The 21,572-nt window shown below is 43.5% G+C and overlaps 3 protein-coding genes across 4 annotated transcripts; 2 read left to right on the top strand and 1 right to left on the bottom strand.

Moving 5' to 3' along the window:
- The first annotated feature begins 253 nt into the window (after positions 1-253).
- LOC133108027 (ELMO domain-containing protein 1-like) lies at positions 254-11,236 on the top strand. Its single transcript, XM_061217435.1, has 11 exons — positions 254-665; positions 746-809; positions 3,131-3,276; positions 3,403-3,431; positions 3,673-3,770; positions 4,803-4,932; positions 5,839-5,972; positions 6,703-6,771; positions 8,515-8,565; positions 9,320-9,453; positions 9,636-11,236. Exons 2-11 carry the CDS (start codon positions 793-795, stop codon positions 9,809-9,811), a joined length of 984 nt encoding a protein of 327 aa, XP_061073419.1. The 5' UTR covers positions 254-665; positions 746-792; the 3' UTR covers positions 9,812-11,236.
- A 613-nt stretch (positions 11,237-11,849) lies between these two features.
- On the top strand, positions 11,850-19,412 carry kbtbd3 (kelch repeat and BTB (POZ) domain containing 3). 2 transcript variants are annotated; one of them, XM_061218230.1, is made up of 3 exons: positions 11,850-11,939; positions 13,795-14,030; positions 14,421-19,412. In XM_061218230.1, exons 2-3 carry the CDS (start codon positions 13,810-13,812, stop codon positions 16,018-16,020), a joined length of 1,821 nt encoding a protein of 606 aa, XP_061074214.1. In that variant the 5' UTR covers positions 11,850-11,939; positions 13,795-13,809; the 3' UTR covers positions 16,021-19,412. The 2 variants fall into 2 exon arrangements, with proteins under 2 accessions (XP_061074214.1, XP_061074213.1); XM_061218229.1 differs by having other exon boundaries at positions 11,896-11,943.
- Positions 18,557-20,421, bottom strand: LOC133108619 (sarcolipin). Its single transcript, XM_061218231.1, has 2 exons — positions 20,265-20,421; positions 18,557-19,154 (listed from the first exon to the last, which is right to left on the bottom strand). The coding sequence occupies exon 2, from the start codon at positions 19,063-19,065 to the stop codon at positions 18,967-18,969; it is 99 nt and encodes a 32-aa protein (XP_061074215.1). The 5' UTR covers positions 19,066-19,154; positions 20,265-20,421; the 3' UTR covers positions 18,557-18,966.
- Positions 20,422-21,572: the final 1,151 nt, after the last annotated feature.

Below are 21,572 nucleotides of genomic sequence, written 5' to 3'. Positions count from 1 at the left end.
ATCACTTGATCAATTAATTGGTCAGTTAAGAGCCTAGTAACAACAAACGCCAGCAGGCCATATGCGGCCCACCAGGACCAGCAATAAAGATCAATGTAATAGGCTATTGATCTGTTGTGATGAGGAAACAGTCCAGAAAAGCATCAGCAGCGCTTGTCGAAAACCACCAGTCGATTACACAGTTAACATACATTTGTTAGAATATCGGGACGCACCCGTGTAGTTTCCACGTGTGGGACGTTGTCTTGACGATGTCTGGTTGCAGCACCGAACAGTTCTGTGGGTAGTAGCCTACTGTAGCGGTGCAATGCTATGCAGTGGGTGGCTTTCAGTGACACTTAACATGGAGGAATAACAGGTAGCCTACCTGCTGTCGAGGGAACAACACAACGCATTCGGAATTGTGGCTGCATCTTCAATCCGTTGCGTATTTTTAAACCTATTTGCAGTCAGAATCGATAATTTCTTACATGCTCTTGCACATTTTTGGAGACGAAAACACGAGACTTATTTTCAGCGGAATAACAGACTCTCGAATTAACCTGCTGTGCAGTGCTGGGGTGCTAATTAAGCAATGAAATTTGTACTGACAAAGATATTTGTTCCTGTGTTCACGCGTGTGCCAAATGATTCCTAGAAGCAAAGAAGTCTAACCACCCTGGACTGTGAGTACCGCCGTCCACTTAATTGCTATCAAACCTCGATGTTTTTTTCCTTCTTTACAAATTTGAAATCTGTTTTACAGAGAACGTCATTTTCATTTCATAGAAGAAACAAAGAGCAAGAGAAAACATGAAGCATTTCCTGAGGTAGGCAAAATCATTTTGTTGACCAGCCGAATCTTCCTTGCCTTTAAAAGCAACGTTTTCAGTAGCCTAAATACAACCGGTAAGGTAAATAAAGACAAAATACATAATTTAAATGGGTAAATACCCTGGGATTATTTTCCATTTCTCCTCCTGTCTTGATCAGCTGTTCCCTTCCTTGCTCCTTATTCCCTGAGCATCATTCTGTTCAAACGCAGTCGTTCTTTATTTGCCTTTTTAGTTCATAATGTATCCTACTGATACACGGTAGTGAGTGTTTAAACAAAACCCCGTAGTCTTCCAAAGAAGACTGCAAACGAACAGCCTGGACCTCCTTACAGATAAATGTTGCGTAATATTTGGAAAACCCGAATCAATGGCCTGGTTTATGTTTTAAGAGTGTTGTGAAGATGTAAGTTTCACTCTTTAGAAATGTGTCATTTTCATTTGGCAAAAGATTAAATATTTCCTCTATCATATTATCTACCGACACAGTTTATCAGTTGCTACCTTACTTTGAAATTTTGCTGTTTTAATATGTCTTTGTCTCACTACTGTGCAGTGCAATTGTTTTGTACAGATTACTGCAAACGATTGCAGACAAAAGAAACAATATTTTGTCTTTCACAACATTAGGCTACACAACATTTTGATTTAATCCCTCTGTTGTGGTTAAATGAGAGTCTAAGGTGTGCAGGGTACATTTTACAATTAGTCTACATTTGGAGAGTAGGCATATAACACTTGCTGGTGAGCTGGAAATAAAGGAAGCTTAAGTTAACTCTTAGCTGGCAACTGTCCAGACATATTTTGCATGTCATACAATGATGCTTTAACCAAGTAACTATGCTTAGTAGGGTACTGTACCACATTTACTGCAGTCTGTGTCAGAAAGTAATGGTGAGTTCTCTCCCACATGCATTATTTTGCAATGTTGTCCAAGTTCCTCTTGTCCAAAGTGTTTTGGGCTAGTGTTTTATTTTGACCAATGCCCTCCAAATGGACATAGGTTTCCTGTTCAGGCAGTTTGTGGCATTGATGGTGTGCCCTGTTAATTAGTGAGGCTCTGTGGAGTCTGTAGGGCTCTGAGTTCCCTGAGGAGGGCTAAATGGGTCTGCTTTTCACCTTGGTTCTCCAGTCTCTTTTTGGTCAGGGTTCTACTATTGATGCGTTGCATGGATAATATTGAAACTTTAACCTGGTTTCATAACTGTCGTGATAATATAAATAATTTTTTAAAATCTGTAGTTTCTATTGCCAGTTAATTTAATCACATCATGATTTTAGTTCCTTTCAAAGTCCTTTTCACCATTTATGGACCTCCTGTGATAGTGCAATCTTGACTATAATAATAGGACTTGCTGTAGATTGGATAAGGGTGCGATAAGATTGCAATTTAGAGAAGATTGTTTTATGGTATGTTAGCCTACATTTACTTGAGCAAAATAAAACTGGTATGCTTTGAGCATTGTGGCTTCAAATACTGTATTTAGTGATTTTGCAGAGTGAGAAGCTGGCTGTTATCTGTTAAAATTGAAGCTTGATTTCATAATACTGGAAAAGAATCACACCACCACTGAGACTGCCAGCAAATTAATCCTGTGCTAGGATGTAAGAATGCAAGTTAACCTGGAGGTCAGTAGCAGTAAAATGTATGAATGTAAACACAGATTGATATCATCACTGTATTTTATTATTCAGTCGACTATCTTTACTTACACACGCACACACACACACACACACACACACACACGCACACACAAACACACACACACGCACACACACACAGCCATAACTGTGCTGACCCTGAGCTCCATTGCCTGGTTGTGGTGAGCCCCTGAAACCCCACTGATAAATGAACGATGAGGGCACAGCACTGTGCCATTGCAGATGAAAGGACAAATGTCAGTCTGCTTAGCTTTTGAATAGGCAAACTGGAAAAGACAGATCCACTGCATGGACCCTTTCAACATAGAAGAGGAGACTGAGGGAAAATATAAGGACTGTGAATTTTTGGTTCCGGAAACCACACGACTCAGCCTCTCTCACTTTGGCTAACACTACATGAACACAACATCTTCATGACACAGGCTAAAAATGGTCCTTCTCCAGATGGCAGATGGATAGACATAAAGCAGCTGTGAAGCAGGATTCATTTTGGACACCACGCTCCCTCCTCCTGTCTCTTTTTCCTTTGTACTGAGGTTTTAGGTCAGTCCTACACCACCTTGTATCCTCAGATCCCAGGTATGATTGCCGTGAAAGCAGCACTCTGCCAAAGCCTTTTCTTGTATCATATGGTGACTGTCTTTCCCTTCCCTCAGGGCACTGACCCAGTTCTTTGGGTTCCTGTATTGCAAATGTCTGTGGCGGACCCTGAAATTTGTGACCCGGAAGGTCACAGGGCGATGTGAGCTACAACGGATCTGCTACAGCAGCAAACCAGGAGCCCGCAGGACCCTTAAGATCGGTAAGTATCCAATCTCACTCTCCCTTTCTCTCCCATGCAAACATTACTGCAGAGGTGCCAATCATAAAGTTTCCCAATCTATTGGCCTGATTGAGCAGTGACGTTTTCTTTATCTTTTGTCCTCAGAATCCTCTCTCAAATTCTCCAAGAGTAAGGTTAGTGACCTGGAAGGGGGTGATAAGACCATATGACTCAACATTGATGGTGTTCTTTCAAAGTTTTTGGGTGGCAGTGGTTTTGGTCAGTGGATAAGCATTACTTTTGAGGGTTTAATTGCTACTGAAGACATATTTAAGGACTGGGACTGTTGCAAAGTCTATTGATTTCTATTTTGATAATATGTAATGTTTTTCATCATATATGGAAGCTGGACTGGTATGCATGTGTCCTCCTCAGCTCTTGCAGTCTGCAGTGAGTGTTCATCCCGATTGTGTGGAAAAGGTCATCGATGACATTATGACCCTGAAGAAGATCAAGTCTGACACAAACCCACAGTAAGCTATTCATTACACGGAAAGCTTATTGCATCTATATATACGCTGCACCACATTTTTCAGAAGCGATAATACTACAACTATCAATAGGTGCCTCAGCTTTCAGATCATTTTGGCAAGCTCCTGTGTTACCTCATATTGAGGTCTGACCACACTGACCACACAGCCTGGGAAGCTCTGGGGGCATATCCAATTAAAGCACTAGTTCTTTCTGCCATGATGTGATATGACTATTGCACCACAGAACAGTCAACACAAGGCAACAGTACCTTTTTGTAAACCGTTTACTTTTCATCTTAGGAGCCTTCAGATTTAGGTGTTTATGGCCTTGAGACCTGTGTTTACACTCTGTGCTACACTCAGTTTGTGAGGTATTGTGTATCTTAATTGCTTTATGTATATGTTGAGCAGAGCTCTACAGTGCTCCCACTTTGGGAGCATTTGCTCCTGAAAATTGCTGTGTGGTGACTAATTATTCTGTAGCACATCTGCTAAATGGGATGCATTAGTATGCTTCTGCATTTTTCTGCTTAGTTTAGGAGCATGTTCTCCCTGTGAAATATGCTAATCTAAGCCCCTGCTGAGCAGATGTGCTTGTGTCTAGTGAAAAAACAATGTGCGGACAAGCGAGAAGATGGCTAACATGACTGCCCCATGCTTATGGAGAAAATGGCACTGCATTACTTCTCGAGCTAAATGACACCAAAAACATGTGGTATGTGGAGTCCATGAGAGAGAGCCTATCCAACTTAGCCAAGCATTAAAGTGAGAGGAATCCTGACCTTTTCAAGGACTTCCAAAGTCTGATAATTTAAAGACAAAACTGATATACTGTACTTTATACTGTACCCTTGGGGTAATTTGTCCTCTCCCTTTGACTCACCCTAGTAACTTGGGAGCAGTGGGCAGCCACAGTGTAGCACCTGGGGACCAACTCCAGTTCTGAGGCCAGTGCCTTGATCGAGAGTATACCAGTTAAAGGGATGCAGGGAGAACACTGTGACCTGTACTTGTGTGTCTGTTTCTGCACAGGCTTGGTGTATCTCTCCAGGCCAGTCTTCTTCAGATTGCGGGCTACAGGAGTCTTCTTGGGGAGGTGGAGAAACTGAGAAGAGAGCCGTATGACTCTGAGAACCCTGAGCATGAAGACATGTTGCTGAAGGTGACGTACACGCCGCTATAACCACTTCGGTTTGTTGTCTACATGCCCAAACGCCCGCTATCATTTCTACTGCCTGTACAGTTCACCCTAAAGCTGGCGGCCTGTCCTAGACCTGATGAGTCCCAAAGCCATGTCATTGGGTTCAGGCTGGGTCCGGATTTATTTCATGACAAGGATTTGAAATTTCATTCAGAATACTATTCTGACTGTGCCGGCCCCGATCGTGGCTGAGAATCCCAAGGGTGATGCATAATTAGTTAGTGGGTGATTAGCTTCACCCTGGGAGGGGTGTTTTCATTCAGCAGAATTCATTAGCGCACCTGATTAGCTTTAGCATTTGGAACTCTTCTGGTGATCAGGGGTCAGTATTCTGTAGAAGAAGTAAAAAGTTGTACAAAGGTTTTGTACATTATATAGTGTACAGTCAGCATTACAGGGCTGAGGATCAATACATTGACTTTACATGTTACTCACCTATCTGTACAATGAAAATGGGGAAGGTGTGAGCTACTTTGCAAGTGGCACAGAGGCATGCACCAGACAAGAGAGGCAAGCAATTGGTATAAGCCAAAAAAGTATGCTCTCTGTTTATGTTTTGGTGCTTATGACAAAGACTGCATGAGTGGTCAATACAGGAGTACAGTAAAGAAACCACCTCTATAGCATTACATTGCATTACGTACATTATAGGCATTTGGCTGACGCTCTTGATGTACAACGAAGCGCATACCCATAACCAGGGATAAGTGCGCTGAAACACCCCAGAGGGAGGTACAGTTTCATGTACCAATGTAGCCACTTGCACTCAGGGCGGTTGGCAGCAGTATGATTGAGCCAAGCTCATGTTGTGAAGGGCTGCCTGCTGTATTCAGCTGTTTCATGTATCCCCCCCCCCCCCCCCCATAGCTGTGGAAGACACTACGCCCTGATGCCCCTCTGACTGGGCGCATAACTAAACAGTGGTGTGAAATTGGTTTCCAAGGCAGCAATCCCAGGACTGACTTCAGAGGCATGGGACTGCTGGGCCTACAGAACCTGCTGTGAGTGTGTCTATGAACAGGCCTACAGAACCTGCTGTGAGTGTGTTTATGAATGGGCCTACAGAACCTGCTGTGAGTGTGTCCATGAATAGGGTACAGCGTACTACAGAACCTGCTGTGAGTGTGTCTATGAATAGGGTACAGCGTACTACAGAACCTGCTGTGAGTGTGTCTGTGAACAGGCCTACAGAACCTGCTGTGAGTGTGTTTATGAATGGGCCTACAGAACCTGCTGTGAGTGTGTTTATGAATGGGCCTACAGAACCTGCTGTGAGTGTTTATGAATGGGCCTACAGAACCTGCTGTGAGTGTGTTTATGAATGGGCCTACAGAACCTGCTGTGAGTGTGTTTATGAATGGGCCTACAGAACCTGCTGTGAGTGTGTTTATGAATGGGCCTACAGAACCTGCTGTGAGTGTGTTTATGAATGGGCCTACAGAACCTGCTGTGAGTGTGTCTATGAATAGGGTACGGGGTACTACAGAACCTGCTGTGAGTGTGTCTATGAATAGGGTACGGGGTACTACAGAACCTGCTGTGAGTGTGTTTATGAATGGGCCTACAGAACCTGCTGTGAGTGTGTTTATGAATGGGCCTACAGAACCTGCTGTGAGTGTGTCTGAATAGGGTATGGGGTTTAGGAGACAGGAAGTGACATTTGTTGGTTCTACAGGCAGGGAAGATGTCTTCTGATGATCTGTCTCCACCGTTTTTTGTGTGGAACTGCAGATATTTTGCAGAACATGACAAATCCGCAGCCCTGCAGATGCTCCAGGACTCTCTTCAACCGAGGCACAGGTGATCTCCTCTGACACTTTATCAGCTTTTGCTTGCATTATGGTATAGATCAATGGTTAAGATCGTCTGAATCGCAGCCCCACATTGTAGCTCCACTGAAAAACATCATAATTTGTCAGATTGGTGAAGTATCTGACCAGCTAAATACTGCTCTGCATAATGGACTTACCTCAGGTTCCAGCGTTAAGCTGATCAGGCCCATACTACCAGGGTTATGAGCCTGACAGGTGAGACTAGTAGGGTATTTATTCAAATGAATAACACAAATAAGGACCGCTGCAAACTATTAATATCAAACGCATATCAGTCTCCATACAGCTGCTATTTTATGTAGTTGTATAAGTGAACAGAAGCTGGTTGTAAATGTAATTATAACAAAGAAGGATTGTCACAGGGGATGTTGAATTATGTAATGTAAATATCAGTACCTAGTACTGCAGCATACATCCAATCTCAGGTCTTTTATTTTGCTCAGTAAACCTGTTGCTTTTCCTATAGGCATGTAGCACATGCTGATTTAATTAATTCTTCACATGCTAAAAATATATTTTTACAATATACATTTTTACAGTAATACAATGTTTATACCTGGTTCCCAAATACTTTAAACAAGACATGGAGTTGGGCCTTAAGTACGTGCAGGTTTGAAAATATCATGAGCTTACATAAGTTTATTTTTGGATTGATAATGTTTCTGCCAAATGGCCATGGTTTCTGCCAAAATACCCATATTTTTTTCTCATTTGCTGGACTGATTCCATGTCCAGACTGGGTACCGCATTATTTTACAGCCCATTAATAACCTACTAGTTACTAGGTGGATACTAGGCACTTTCGTGTAATTATTTGGTAACTATTTTCATTTCTAGACAGACGTACACTTATACTTTCATTTTACATGAACTATCCACTTCAAAAGTCCAATGTTTTACTGCAGAAATGCAGGTTAAACACTGTGCTCTAGGGTGCAACAGGAAAGTTCCAGTTAGGATTTGAACCAGCAATATCAGTTACAAGCCCAGCCTCCTACCAACATTACTCCACACTGCTGCCAAAATCACATGTGTATCAAGACTCAAGACTGAGGCTGCCATAAAAAATACCACATGACTATTCAGTTCTTCCAGATACCAGGTTATTTAAAAGTGTCATGGTTTCCAACAATGAGACAAAATGGCTCTGCGGGCTACCGGCAAAAGATACTCATGTCAAAATAATAAAATAAAAGAATAGAAAAAAAATAAAGTGCTATGCCAAACTGTCAGCCAGTCTGGTGTGAAATCACATCACAGCCCACTCTAAAGTGTAAAACAGATCCAAAAACAAGCTCTTATATGAGAATATGAGTAAAATAAACTTCTGTTCTCCTTTGTGATTTGCCCCACAGTCTGAAATGGCCAGCAGCCCCATTGGGTGGAACATAATTGCTCAGGGTTGGAGGGGATTGAGTGATTAAGTGGAGAGTACTGAGCTAGTGGGGCTTACTCTCCACTTAATCACTCAATAGTTTGCACCAGCTGCACCAGTGACATCAGAGGAGCTCTCAGGCTAGTCTGCCCTCTCTGAAGATGGAGGTGACTATTACAGCAGTAGGACAGGCCTGCTCATACAATTGGGTAGAAAATGCGAATTGGGAGAGGATCACAATGATAAATCCTGATTTGAGCATCTCTCAGTCCTGGGATGTTCACCTGATGAGTCTGTGCATTTCTATTCATTTCCCCTCTCTGTGTGTATTTGCAGCAACATGAGCAAGGCAGAGTGGGAGAAGACGACGTTGGACAAAGCGATAGGGTGAGTCTGCGAGCTCTGCTCCACCCTGTGCAGCCTCACGTTCCTGAGGCCCCATCGCCATTTCCCTCCCCTCTCTGTGGCCATCACCAGCCCTTAAAGCCTGCCCTCTCCACCCCTGCGGACCTGTCCCCACCTCTCTCCAGCCCGGCAGGCATACCTCCAACCATTTCCTGGATATTCTCTGGATAGGCGCTGCACTGCTGCAGTTAAATCGATTGCCTTGCTGGATCTGAAGAGCGTGTGCTGCATTTACAAAAGGCACACCTCTGATATTACTGAGAGGAGTGCTGGCTGCCAGAAAAACAGGATGGTCTCTGTGGGATTATAGGTTTCTCAGCTGCTGGCAAAATTTGTTGTGTTCATGCAGAGCAATTTTCAGCGTAGCGGTTAAGGTACATGACTGGGACCCGCAAGGTCGGTGGTTCGATCCCATGTGTAGCCGCAATAAGATCCATACAGCCCTCGGGCCCTTGAGCAGGGTACTTAACCCTGCATTGCTCCAGGGGAGAATTATTTCCTGCTTTGTCTCAATCAACTGTAAATCGCTTTGGATAAAAGCAAAGGACATGTAATCTAAAAAAGTTTTGCCTATCAGGGGTTTTCAGTGGTGTTCAACACACACATATACACATACTTTAGTGAACTGTGCAACACAAAGTTTTTTATTCTTCTTCTTTATACTATTATAATGCAAGTGAAAGGTCAGCTACAGTCACCCTCCTCTCCTGATTATATAAACACTGTGTTCACGCAGGTATTCCTTTGCCATCGTTGGCATCAACATCACAGACCTGGTGTTCTCTCTGCTGGCTAGCGGGGCCTTGAAGACCCACCTGTACAACGTTGCCCCAGAGACGCCTAGTCTCACGCACTTTCAGCAGACTTTCTGTGAGTTTTCACAATGCTTTGCTTAATCAGTCATATGAATGTGTTCAATGAGGTGGTATTTGTGAATGAAAGCTTAACCCTTGACTGTGTGGCAGTGGTTGCTCTTGTTGACACAGGGAAGAATAAGGGACAGGAGTAGCTTTCGTTAATCTTGTTGATTTTCTGTCTCCCCCCCTCCCCAGGTTACCTCATGCAGGAGTTCCACAAGTTCTGGGTGGAACAGGACCCCTGTGACATCATGGAGTTCAACCGCATCCGCAACACATTCCACAAAAAGGTCCTGAAGCAGCTGAACAATCCCAACATGACCTTATGTCCCCACTTTGCCGCTTCTGACCTTCTCCTGGTCAACCTGTAGTCACCTCTGACTCCTGGTCTCTCCTCGCTTGCCAGCTGTATAACATCACTGCCAAATATTCTCCCCTATCCCACATACCATCTCACTCATATTACCATCACCGCCATGCTCACAGTCCACAGTGCCAGCAGCACCACTGACGACCAGGCTGGTTGTATGCATGACACTGCTGAAACACTGAAATCAGAAGGGCCAATCGTATAGTATATTCATCAGTCAGTAGAGCCAATCACACAGCACAGCCAGTCTTGGTCAACCAAACTACATGCTACAAGCCATTCAAGCTTTTTATTGTCCTACAAGAGGATAGCCGTCGTTTGTTAATGCATTACAAAACAATGTTATCTAATATTTGTATGCATTGATTTATCTTTATACTGTATATTACTGGTGATAATTGAGAGAAGGGATAAGTAGTATTTTCCAGTGGTAAAATATGTAATATTTTTAATGAATGTACTGAAAAATCTATGATTGTTTATGTCTTATGGGAAATTGTCTAAGGTTTTTTGTTTTAATTGCCAAAACAATAATTCCAGGGTTTGTCTGGTCATTGTGATTATCAGTGCACATGTAAATGCTGTTTCTTGCCTTTGGTATGAAATTGTACCTGGACATTGGTGGTCACATTTCATAGTTGTGATGTGAAGGAATGGCCATCATCACTGGCACCATTTCTTTGCACCATACTAAGTGTTTGTGCTGAGTCATTATTTCAAGACAGTTTTTCTTATTGTACAACTTTCTTCTTACATTCACTGGGCATTTTATTATATTTGCATGTTTTTCTTTCTTATATCTTTATTTGTGTACAAGCTTCTGGTGTTTGGAAAATATGAATATGTGAGTTTTATTGGACTTAAGTTGATCTATAGCTATTGAATTCTTGGTGATAACAATCAAACCATGGCTGTATTGCGCACTCAATTTCTATGTCATACATAGCACTATGTTTTAGGAAAGCAATGTAGAAGCTAACACTTTGCTGGAATGTATCATTGTGTGTAAAATGCTGATTGGGTGTGACATAAGTGCATTAAGGGCCTTGCTTCTTCTTAGCAGTGTTGTACAGTGATACTCCAGTATAAACATCAGTCTGTTTATAAAAATGTTAGTCTATGTACATCTGGTATAAATCATTGTGTTTTTGTACATTAGCAAATAGTTTGATCAAAGCATTGTTCCTTAAATGTGCAATAACAATATTGATTTTTGTAGTTTGAACACCTTTATAATATGGCTCTTGTATTATAAATTGTATATATTGCAATCTATGACAACACCTTGTTTGCTTTTCCTGGATGTATGTAAACAAGATGTACTCTATGTGCATTTGCTTGTGTAATGTCCTCTAGAAACTCTACGGTGAGAAACGATGCTTGTAATTTATACAAAATGTATAATATAATAAAAGATTTTACTAAAGCAGTGTTTCCTCACATATTTCCTAACGTAAACTACAGAAAGGTCAGATAATACTATGCCAGCAATTGCAGTGGCAGTTGTATCCTATTTCGAGCCGATTCAGATGGTAGGAATAGGGCTAGATAACTGGGTCAAGATAGACAGTAGCAAGGCACAAAAGTATACCAAATTGGGGGAAAATCCATGCAATGGGAAGAGCATCAGGACCAGCCAACCAGGTACAATTGCCGCAAAATGTAAATTGCAGCCTATAGTAAATACAGTAAACACAGCAGTTTTACTTAAGAGTGCTCAGTAATTTCTCATGCAATATTCAAATATTTTACTGTAACTACTAAATTTACATCAAAGGGACAAACCATATCAAGTACTTACACTTCAATCAACAGGCAATACTGCCCTCTTAGACAGGCTACGTACCATATGCAGCTTAGTGGCATAAATAAAAAAATAAAAAATGCGGTGGATAAATCCGCTATTTTATCAATGAGAATATGGATGCGGTTCGGGATACAGGTTTGGAGACACAATGCAACGAGTTCAGCGCTATGGACTTTATCACTCTCTGCCAGGAAGCCTGCGCAGTTGAAGCTTGACATCACATCCTCGCGTCGCCGTTTTGTCATGCCCACTGGCTGCGACTCCCCAGCTCTTCCGGTATAGACTTCAAGGCGGAGTGACTGCTGTCCGGGGTGCTGAAACTGTAAGTAAGTGCCGTAGTGTTCAAGGCGTCCGATATCTAACACGGGAAATTGTATCTTGATCCATTGCTGCAATTGTGTTTGTCTCGCTGTGATTGAATGTTCAGGTTTAAATTAGTCAAATAATTTAATTATTTGAAAGCATCGTATTTCCTTTTATTTATTTTAGCATGGAAAGCTTCATTAGATAAACATGCAGGTACAACGATAGTTATTTCATGAAAAATAATAACTGAATGCTAAACGGTTCGATAAGTCACGTTTGATCATTTTCAACGTACTACCATTAGCGAAATGACTTTACAACTGCAACAAGATTTTCCATTAACAATCAGCACAGTCAGAATTATTAAAACATTCGAATGTTCTCGTCACGCTTTTCCCTATATGTTCAGCATTGGGTTGTGACGACATTTCATTCAATCTATGAATGGCCAGCATAACGGTGGGACAAAAATTCGCTGGACTTTTTATGGTATACCTGACGGAAAACAGCTAATTCTGCAATTCATACATACATGAATACGATGTATGTGCTTATTTTTTAAAGATAATTTTGGATTTAATATTTAACAATGTTTCCCTCCAGAAACTATTGAATGGTTGCTGTGCAAACATGTGGTCGACATGGAATTTCTCTCTTTCTTCTTTTCTAAGTCTCTGCCTTGACTGGCTCCTGTCTTGTGATTAATTCAGGTTATGCATAGATAGGTGTTATACGTTGAACTCTGTACGAGCATGGTTTAAATTTGGATATTTAATTGAATGACACTGCATTACAATTCATTTGAGCAATTTATTAAAACGCAGAAATTATAGCTAAGAACTTCTTCTTCTTCTTCTTCTTCTTCTTCTTCTTCTTCTTCTTCTTCTTCTTCTTATTATTATTATTATTATTATTATTATTATTATTGACAAAACTGTAGGGTGATGGATTACAGTGAATTACAGTAAAGAATACAAATAGCAAATAAGCAAACACTGTAGAATCACAATTAAGACCTACCCAAAAGTCATATTTTAAACTGTAGTTTTAAAATTACACAAAGATAGACACTTATTTTCTGTGGCAATTTGTGCAAAGGCTACACATGGGTACTACACAGCTCAGTCTAGATCAGAGTAGAGCCCAGTCAGATGGACCTGGGTGCAGTGTAAAAAGATGAGTCAGGAGCAGCGAAAGGTGCTGGGTGACTCTGCTGTTCTGACTGGGATTGAACCAAGGCCAGCAGTACTGCTGTTCTTACTGTGGGGTCTCAGAGCTATGCGCTGTCATTGCTGTCATAAAAAAAACACTCGGAGAGATTTCACAAACTAAGAGAACTGTGTATAACATTGTATTAGACATGTTTCACTTGAAAAGGCGTTTTGAAATGTAGTAAGTATTATACCCATTTTTCTTTTGAATGAAATTGCTGTAGACAATACAGGACAAGACTCCTAGCTAAGCAAACAGCTAAGGTACTGTTCTACATCGATACTGCTTAAAGTCCTGCAGTAATGTTTGTATTTTGGGAAGAGTTATATCTGCATTTGTGTCTAGGTACGGTACAGTCAAGCCCAGGGAACACACTCTTGTTCTGCACTGTCCTTTTGGCCCACAATCCCCTGGTTTACCACAGTATTATGCTGTACACAAGTTCTGTAATTGGTAATAACAATGACCAAGTTTGACCCAAGTCTGAGAGCAGTAAGAAAGGCTTGAGGCGGATCAATCAAGATGGACATTTGTCGATTGGTAATTAGATTGAATGAGCAGACAACCAAACTGCAAGCCTTTCCCCCCCCCCCCTCCCTCCCACAATGATGCTCATTGGTGAACATGGCTGTGTCAGCTGACCGGTCTGTGTGCCGCAGGGGGGACTGGGAGCCATGGACAGGCAGCGCGAGGGTTCGTTTAGCGGGGCAGTGTGTAACGGGGCTCTGGAGCGGAGGTCCACGGTGCTGGTGTCGGAGGTCCACGGGCAGCAGATCCTGGGCGTGCTGAGGGGCTTCAGGGAGAGAAACCTCCTGTTTGACTTCAGCATCCTGGTGAGGGGCGAGACTATCCCCTGCCACCGCTGCGTGCTGGCTGCCTGCAGCGACTTCTTCAGGTGAGAGCTCAGGGTTGCTGTGTGTGCATGGTCAGGGCGCGGGACAGAGGTTCACAGAGCTCTGTATGTGAAGATGACACTGCGCAATCTCACTTTCACGCCACGGCTCCACTACTGTATGTGTCCTATATCAATGCTTTGTGCTGTGGCTATTGTACTGAGAAGAGTTGCCCACATGGGGATAAGTGACTAAGCATTTTGCAGTTTGTGTTATAACCTTAATGCTATACATTATATAAGTGGAACATTCAGTTTGAGACACTGTCCCGGCTATTTTATTTGCACATGCATGTACTGTATACGGAGAGCTTTAAGCAAAGTGGGTAATTTTGATACAAAGAGGAATGAATAGCTGGGATGTGTGATGCGCGCATGCTTCCCTCTTTGCAGGGCCATGTTCGAGGTGAACATGAGAGAGCGTGACGATGGGAGCGTGACCATGAGCCACCTGTCTCCTAAGGCCATCCGGGCCTTCCTGGACTTTGCCTACTCTGGCGAAACGGAGATCACGGAGGACAACGTGGACATGTTCTTCCAGCTGTCCTCCTTCCTGCAGGTGTCCATCCTCTCCAAGGCCTGCAGCGACTTCCTCATCGAGACCCTGGACCTGTCCAACTGCCTGCCGCTGCTGGCCATGGCGGAGGGCTACGGCTCCGCGCGGCTCCAGCAGCAAGCCATGGAGTTCATCGTGCACAACTTCCACAGCCTGGCCAAGACCTCCGACTTCCTGGAGATGAGCGTCAGCGTCCTGGAGAAGTGCCTGGGGGCGGACCAGCTCAGCGTCCCGGACGAGGAGGCCGTGCTGAGGGCCCTGCTCCGGTGGGCCGAGCACGACCCCGAGGGCCGGAGGCGGCTCCTGGCCGGGCTCCTCCCGCTGGTCCGGCTGCACCAGCTGCCCCTGGCCGTGCTGGAGGAAGCGAGCCGGGCCCAGGGCCCGCTGTCCGGGGACAGGGACTGCGCCAAGGCGGTCACGGACGCTATCGGCAACCTGCGCGAGTTCGCTGGCTTCTTCCTGGACGCCAGGCCCTCCACCACCGACTGCTACATCTACGTGCACAAGACGGAGGAGAACGGGGAGATCCACCACACCTTCTGCTACAACATCGAGACGGACCGCTGGAGGGAGCTCCCGCAGGCCCTGGTCACGGACCCTCCCGGCTCCAGCCTGGTGGGGTTCGGGGAGAGCCTGTTCGTCACCGGGGGCTGCAGGGGGAACTGCTGCCGGGCGGTGCGGCTGCATATCGCCGAGCCCTTCCACGATGCCACGGACGAGGCCTGGTGCTACTGCCCCGTGCGGGACAGCCTGACGCAGGTGCCGAAGATGAAGAAGCCCCGCACCATGCACACCTCGGTCACGGCCCTCCGCCGCATCTACGTGATCGGGGGCAAGACCAGGGGCCCCCGCAGCATCCGCAGCCTGCTGGACGTGGAGTACTACGACCCCCTGTCCCGGGACTGGAGGTCCGTCAGCCCCCTGCCCAGGGGCATCTACTACCCCGAAGCCAGTGCCTGCGACAGCATGATCTACACGCTAGGCTCGGAGGTGGAGATCGCCGACGTCTTCAACCCCTCCCTGGACTGCTTCTTCCAGTACAACGCGGTGGCTGACCAGTGGTGCCAGCTGGTGGCGGAGTTCGGGCAGTTCTTCCACGCCACGCTCGTCAAGGCGGTGCCGGTCAACGACGTCCTGTACCTCTGCGACCTGTCCACGTACAAGGTGTACAGCTTCTGCCCGGAGACGTGCGTGTGGAAGGGCGAGGGGTCCTTCGAGTGCGCCGGCTTCAACGCGGGGGCCATCGGCATTTCCGACAAGATCTACATCCTGGGCGGGGACTACTCCCCGGATGAAATCACGGATGAGGTGCAGGTGTATCACAGCAAACGCTCCGAGTGGGAAGAGGTGTCCCCCATGCCCCGGGCACTGACGGAGTTCCATTGCCAGGTAATGCGCTTCAACCGCGACAGGGACCCCTGGAGGTCTGACCAGTGAGGCTCAGTCAGAGGACCAAAGCTGTATTGTATCCCGCCACATCAATGCTATGAATGCCAATGTAATGTGTCTTACTAACTACGCCGATAATCTCGTTTTGACTCTTTCGTCTCGATTCCATATCCCTATTACTGAATGCGAGCTAAGCTACCATGAAGCAAACTTCCACTAAGATTCGATGACACATGTTTGTACTTTAACTTTATTTTATTTAGCTGTCTTACATATCAGGCTTTGATAACTGTTCCTCTTCATATAATTTTTGAGGACAAAAAGAAGAAAAGTGCAGAATTTCATAAAAGAAAAAAAGTATTTCCAAATGAATATATGGAAAGGATATTCATTTATATGAGGTCTCTGAAGTGTTGAAGCTCAACAGAGACATATAGGCTTACAAAGCAATCCTGACTCTCAATGCTGCAGAGACTGTGAGTTCGGCCTGTTGCCATGGTCACCTCCCTTGCCAATCATCTCATGGCTCCTCCCACTGTGGGAATATCCACCAGCACTGGCTTGACGCCTTCACTCTCACCTGTTTCCATTCCTGTCACGACAGAGCCCATACGACACTGTCCAGTATCATTCATCCAGACATTTTTTAAATGTTCATTTATTTACAATGTATTGGATTTATTTGATTTGGATTGATCTGTCTTTGTACTGTCTGTACAGTATATGTGTCACTCAAGATTTAATCTTTGTTGCTCTCTCTCTCTCTCTCCCTCTCTCTCTCTCTCTCTCTCTCTCTGAGCACATACGCACTGATATAAGGATACCTTTGATATGCTGGTGGGGTATGCAGTATGCTTTAGTGCTGTATATTAATGTATGTAACGTTGCACAGCCCATGGCAGTAGTACTCAGTGCCTATTGTATTTAATGCCTTTTGCAGCTTTGTGTATGAGCTCTCTTTTCAAGTCCCTCAGCTGAAGCCTCCCCATACTATATTTTACTGCTTGGAAAATTAATAATAAGGACATATGTATAGGCCTACAATAATGACACTGAAATGACTGGAAAAAGAAACTTTTCAAATACACTTTAATTGCATCCTTCACATACTGTACATGACACTACTGTACAAGGTTTTCTACAGGCACAATATCATGTATCATTCACATGATCACACTTGTTTTGACCACCACTGCAATAAATGACATGAATACATATACATGCATGTATTTGTTTATACCGTGTAGCCTATGTTTTGTAAATTTGTCAGACCCCAGTTTTTACCCTAATTTGTTTGGTTCTACAGACACTGTTAATGAAACTTATGGAATTTGCATACTGGCAATGTAAAATTCATCCTAGGTCCTTTTTTATTTATTTTAGGGTGTCTGTAGCACTAATTATGAGTATCAGATATTCGTGTTAGTCCCTTAGGGAGGACAAGCCAAGGGCTTTGCCTTGCGCCCTTGCTAATTAACATACTGCAAACCTCCTCCTGAGAGAAATCGATCATTTATCAAGAAGACATACAGAGGCAACTGATTTTGCCACGCTAGTGGCCTGAATAGTCTAGAATCCAACACCGTGGCTTCATCAGGGATTGGGGGCGTCCTCCCTCTCACATAAGCTATAACTTTCTCTCTTGGTTCACATGTCACCATAGAGTGTATATCATATAGTTCAGTGGGTGCGTGGGTGTCACAGACAGGAGCTGAGGGTGCCAGCTAATGTCAATGTCAATCTAGCTGGCTGTGTGTGCTGTGGCCTTTCTCACAAAGGTGAGTGACGAAAGTAGTTCTGGGTAACGTAGGAAAATGACACACGGGAGCAGATCCAGAAGAAGCCTGACAGGATAGCAAGTGAAAATACATTACATATATTGGATTATAATAAACCCTGGAATTAATTGCACATCACACGTTCACTAAAAATGTAAGTGGCCTTGAATTTTTCTTTAATATTAACGGTGAGGGTGGGATGTACCTCAAAATGATCCTATTTACTTCAACATGCAGGATTTAAATGGGATTATGAATACTAAGAGCAATAGTTAATCCACACAGTACCATCCCCAGCACAGCTACCCTGGTTCCTGTTCTTTATTTGGAATCAGCAGAAGAAACATCACTACTGCAAAAGGAAAACATTTATAAAGTCGAACCAGATGAGGTTAAAATGGAATGTATACTCACAATGCCATAATGCTTATTGGATGTGCATGAATTAGGTTTAGCATGTTGCTTGGTAATGTTGCAAGAACAATTACTGTAGGCTGCATAATACATAAGGATTCAAGACTGCGGTAAATATGATACATGTCATCAGTAATATGGTACAAAACAACACAGTAGACTACCACGATTTGATTATATTGAAGTGTAAATTTTCCCTTAAATAATGTATCCTTGTCCAGAGAAACATGTTTTTCTTATGGCAAATGAGCATCTCAATATCAATTAATTATAACATGGTGTGTAATATGCAATGTTATTTTTACCCCTCTCTGCTGGCCACCAAGTGAACTAAAAATGGCACTTTTTTGGACTGTTTCCCTTTCCATGGAATAACAGAAAACACACAGAGATAGTATTAAAGATGACAACTTTTATTTTAAAAACTGTAAACAGAATGTTCAGATTCAGAATCACATGTTTATTGTAGTTCACTGTTCTGTTGGATCTGCATTTTCTATGTATAGTTCATACGTATACATTTATTTAAGTAAGCAAAAACGAACACAATACGAATTTGGCTCTTTATCAAATAAACACAATCAAAGTTCAATTAGAAATTTAGGTTATTTTTTAACACAAACGTGAAAATCATTTGAACATTGAGAAGCTCAGGATAAGCCAGTGGATGAGCGAGAGTGTGCTGGATCTTGACGCAGCCCCACTGTGTCAAAGCTCTGACGCCCTGCATGGCTTTCCCTCCTGGTCTTATGGTGGGGATCCTAGCCAAAAAGGGCTCCCCCCACCCAGCAGATCCTGGAACTCATGCTTCCTGGTAGGACTTGACCAGAAGCCACATGAGCATCACGGTGATTAAGACAATCATGAAGTTGAGGAAGAGTTCCTGCACGGACCGGTCCATCTTGGCAGAGCGGGGGTGATCAGAGGAGGCGATAGGGTGGGTCTACTGTGAGACTCCGGTGTCACGCAAAACGACTGTTCTGACAGAATCTGAGGGTATAAACAAGAAACAGAATCAAGACTTAATGGGTGTGAACAGATATCTGGGCTGCTTATCATGTTTAAGGCTTTTAATATTATGGTTGAAATAACTCTCAGTCCTTTATTTGAATGTTTCTAGAAGCTTCCATATTTACATTGGCATACTGCGTATGGAAATGTACAGTATAAAATAGAAAGCATTGTCAGTAGGCATTGTGTCTAGGCATGGTTGTTATGCTAATAAAAATATGATACCATTCGCTTACACATATGGCATTTGACAAAAGATCTGACCATAAATCAAGCATAGTGATGACAAATTTCAAACAAAAGCTACAGCTCTTTTAACAAACCCAACATATTGGATTGAATTGCTTGAATATTTGATTAACTGTTGGGAGATGTGAAGAATATCAGTCCGTCATGACAAGGGCCGATAAACGGCCCTACCCTTTGTTGCCAATTTGTGGATAGAGGGCACGTCTCTAAAAATAAACCCTGCAATCCACAAATCCCACAAATTATTGGGGGATTTTCCACTGGACCCTGGAAGCCTACACCTGTCTCAGTCTGTCTGAAGGGACACATCATTCAACATCTTTACAACCACTTGTTGGTTGAATCTGCCAAGATATCACTTTTCTACCGCCTGAATAATGGCATTGGCACTGTCACACTATGTTCACAGATATAGTCATTATGATAGCTGTTCTTTGCGAACAGAAATTATTTACATTTCTGTTTGCATAAATTAAACGCATACATTAAGATCCTTTTCCCCTCTGATTTCCATATCAAGGTTAGGTTGCCGGAAGCCCAGAAACTATGTTTGAGATCCGGGGAAAAAAATGAATCATAGCTTTGGAACATTATGGCAAGTTTGGAAACAGCAAATCCATTGGAAAAAGTGCAGTCCTATTCTGTGAACATAGTAATGCATCACATACCCTTAAATTTACAGTTATTTATTTAATTACAGCCTGACACAGGTGCAATTAAATAATGTCTGTGTCTATGTCTCTTCAAAAAGTACAATGACATGCTGATGAGAAACACAGTTCAAGGCTGGTTTTGTGAGCAGACAGATAGCCTGTTCTCCCTTAGTGTGGGTCCTCTCACCTGGTTGGAGTCAGGGTTGGGTGCGCAGGGTTGAGTGGGCACCTGGTGTTGTAGTTGGCAGAGTGGAGACCCTCAGCAATAGGTAGGAGTTCCTGGTGGCACTCTATCCCTAGTTCTTCTGGGCTGGACCAAGCCCAGATGGTCCTAAAGTAGGCAAAGGGGCAGGGACCAGCTCACAGCCTGCCACCACATGATGTGCTGATGTCACACAACAAGTATATAAACCAGGATTGCAGATTGCAGGACCAGTGGGGCAATTAACAGGGCATGGCTGTTTCTCGGGGGTAAGACAGAGAGGCACCAGAATATGACATTGATTTTCTTCTAACTTCTATTGAGTTGATTGATTCTTAAATTTCTATATTGTCTTTTCATCTAATTAGCCAAGTCTACTATTTGACTTGCATCAGATTAAAAAAAAAAACATTTTAATTTTTTTAAGTTAGGTGTACCGTACAGTTCTGTATATTCATATCAAAAAGCCATTTAGCTTACTTGAGCATGCACAGCATTTTTTTTTTTTTGGATATTGCTGTTCCTGGGGCGACATGGCTCAGACAGTAAGAGCAGTCGTCTGGCAGTCGGAGGGTTGCCGGTTCGATCCCCTGCCCGGGCTGTGTCTAAGTGTCCCTGAGCAAGACACCTAACCCCTAAATGCTCCTGACGAGCTGGTCGGTGCCTTGCATGGCAGCCAATCGCCGTTGGTGTATGAGTGTGTGTATGAATGGGTGAATGAGAAGCATCAATTGTACAGCGCTTTGGATAAAGGCGCTATATAAATGCCAACCATTTACCATTCCTGTATTTCACTCATTTGGAAACCCAGTATCTTGACATCCACACAGCCCCTTGCTTAACCTACTTGACCTATTTGCTTAAGCTTGCTTAACACTTTGTACAGTAGCCAGCTTGGACTGGCACAAATTCACTGACAATCCCAAGTCAGTGTGACCACACGGGCCAGTGAAAACGCACGTCAGTGGGATTTGGACTGAGAGCTTAAATTCCATTTTTTGCTTTTTCAAGTTGGGTAGATTCCTTTTCCAGTAGGGGAGTGCCTTTTGGTGGGCAAAAATTCAGCTCTGAGCCTGATCCCCAATACAAAAATAAACCACAAGTGCCCAGCACCATTAAAAACAAATTGTACTGTGCCACAAGCAAGGAATACTTTGATTTATGAGGGCTTAATATCAGATCAAATTCAACTTCAGTATGGCTTTATACATAGTAAGGGTCACAGCAAAAAATGTTGAAGGGGCAGAGGCTGTCTCTTATGAAACAAGCTCTCTGTCACTTCCTCAACGGCAA

Source organism: Conger conger, chromosome 13 (genome assembly GCF_963514075.1).
Source record: "Conger conger chromosome 13, fConCon1.1, whole genome shotgun sequence".
Taxonomy (NCBI): Eukaryota; Metazoa; Chordata; class Actinopteri; order Anguilliformes; family Congridae; genus Conger; species Conger conger.
Note: the sequence above shows the minus strand (reverse complement) of the source record. Positions and strands in the feature narration are given on the sequence as shown.

What these genes read in the sequence shown, in the direction of transcription:
- LOC133108027 (XM_061217435.1), top strand. An exon ending in TCTCTTCAACCGAGGCACAG is followed by an intron (nt 6,772 to 8,514) that starts GTGATCTCCTCT and finishes GTGTATTTGCAG; the next exon opens with CAACATGAGCAAGGCAGAGT. An exon ending in GCACTTTCAGCAGACTTTCT is followed by an intron (nt 9,454 to 9,635) that starts GTGAGTTTTCAC and finishes CCCCCTCCCCAG; the next exon opens with GTTACCTCATGCAGGAGTTC.
- kbtbd3 (XM_061218230.1), top strand. Translation starts at nt 13,810, where the DNA reads ATGGACAGGCAGCGCGAGGGTTCGTTTAGCGGGGCAGTGTGTAACGGG. An exon ending in GCCTGCAGCGACTTCTTCAG is followed by an intron (nt 14,031 to 14,420) that starts GTGAGAGCTCAG and finishes CCCTCTTTGCAG; the next exon opens with GGCCATGTTCGAGGTGAACA.
- LOC133108619 (XM_061218231.1), bottom strand. Translation starts at nt 19,065, where the DNA reads ATGGACCGGTCCGTGCAGGAACTCTTCCTCAACTTCATGATTGTCTTA.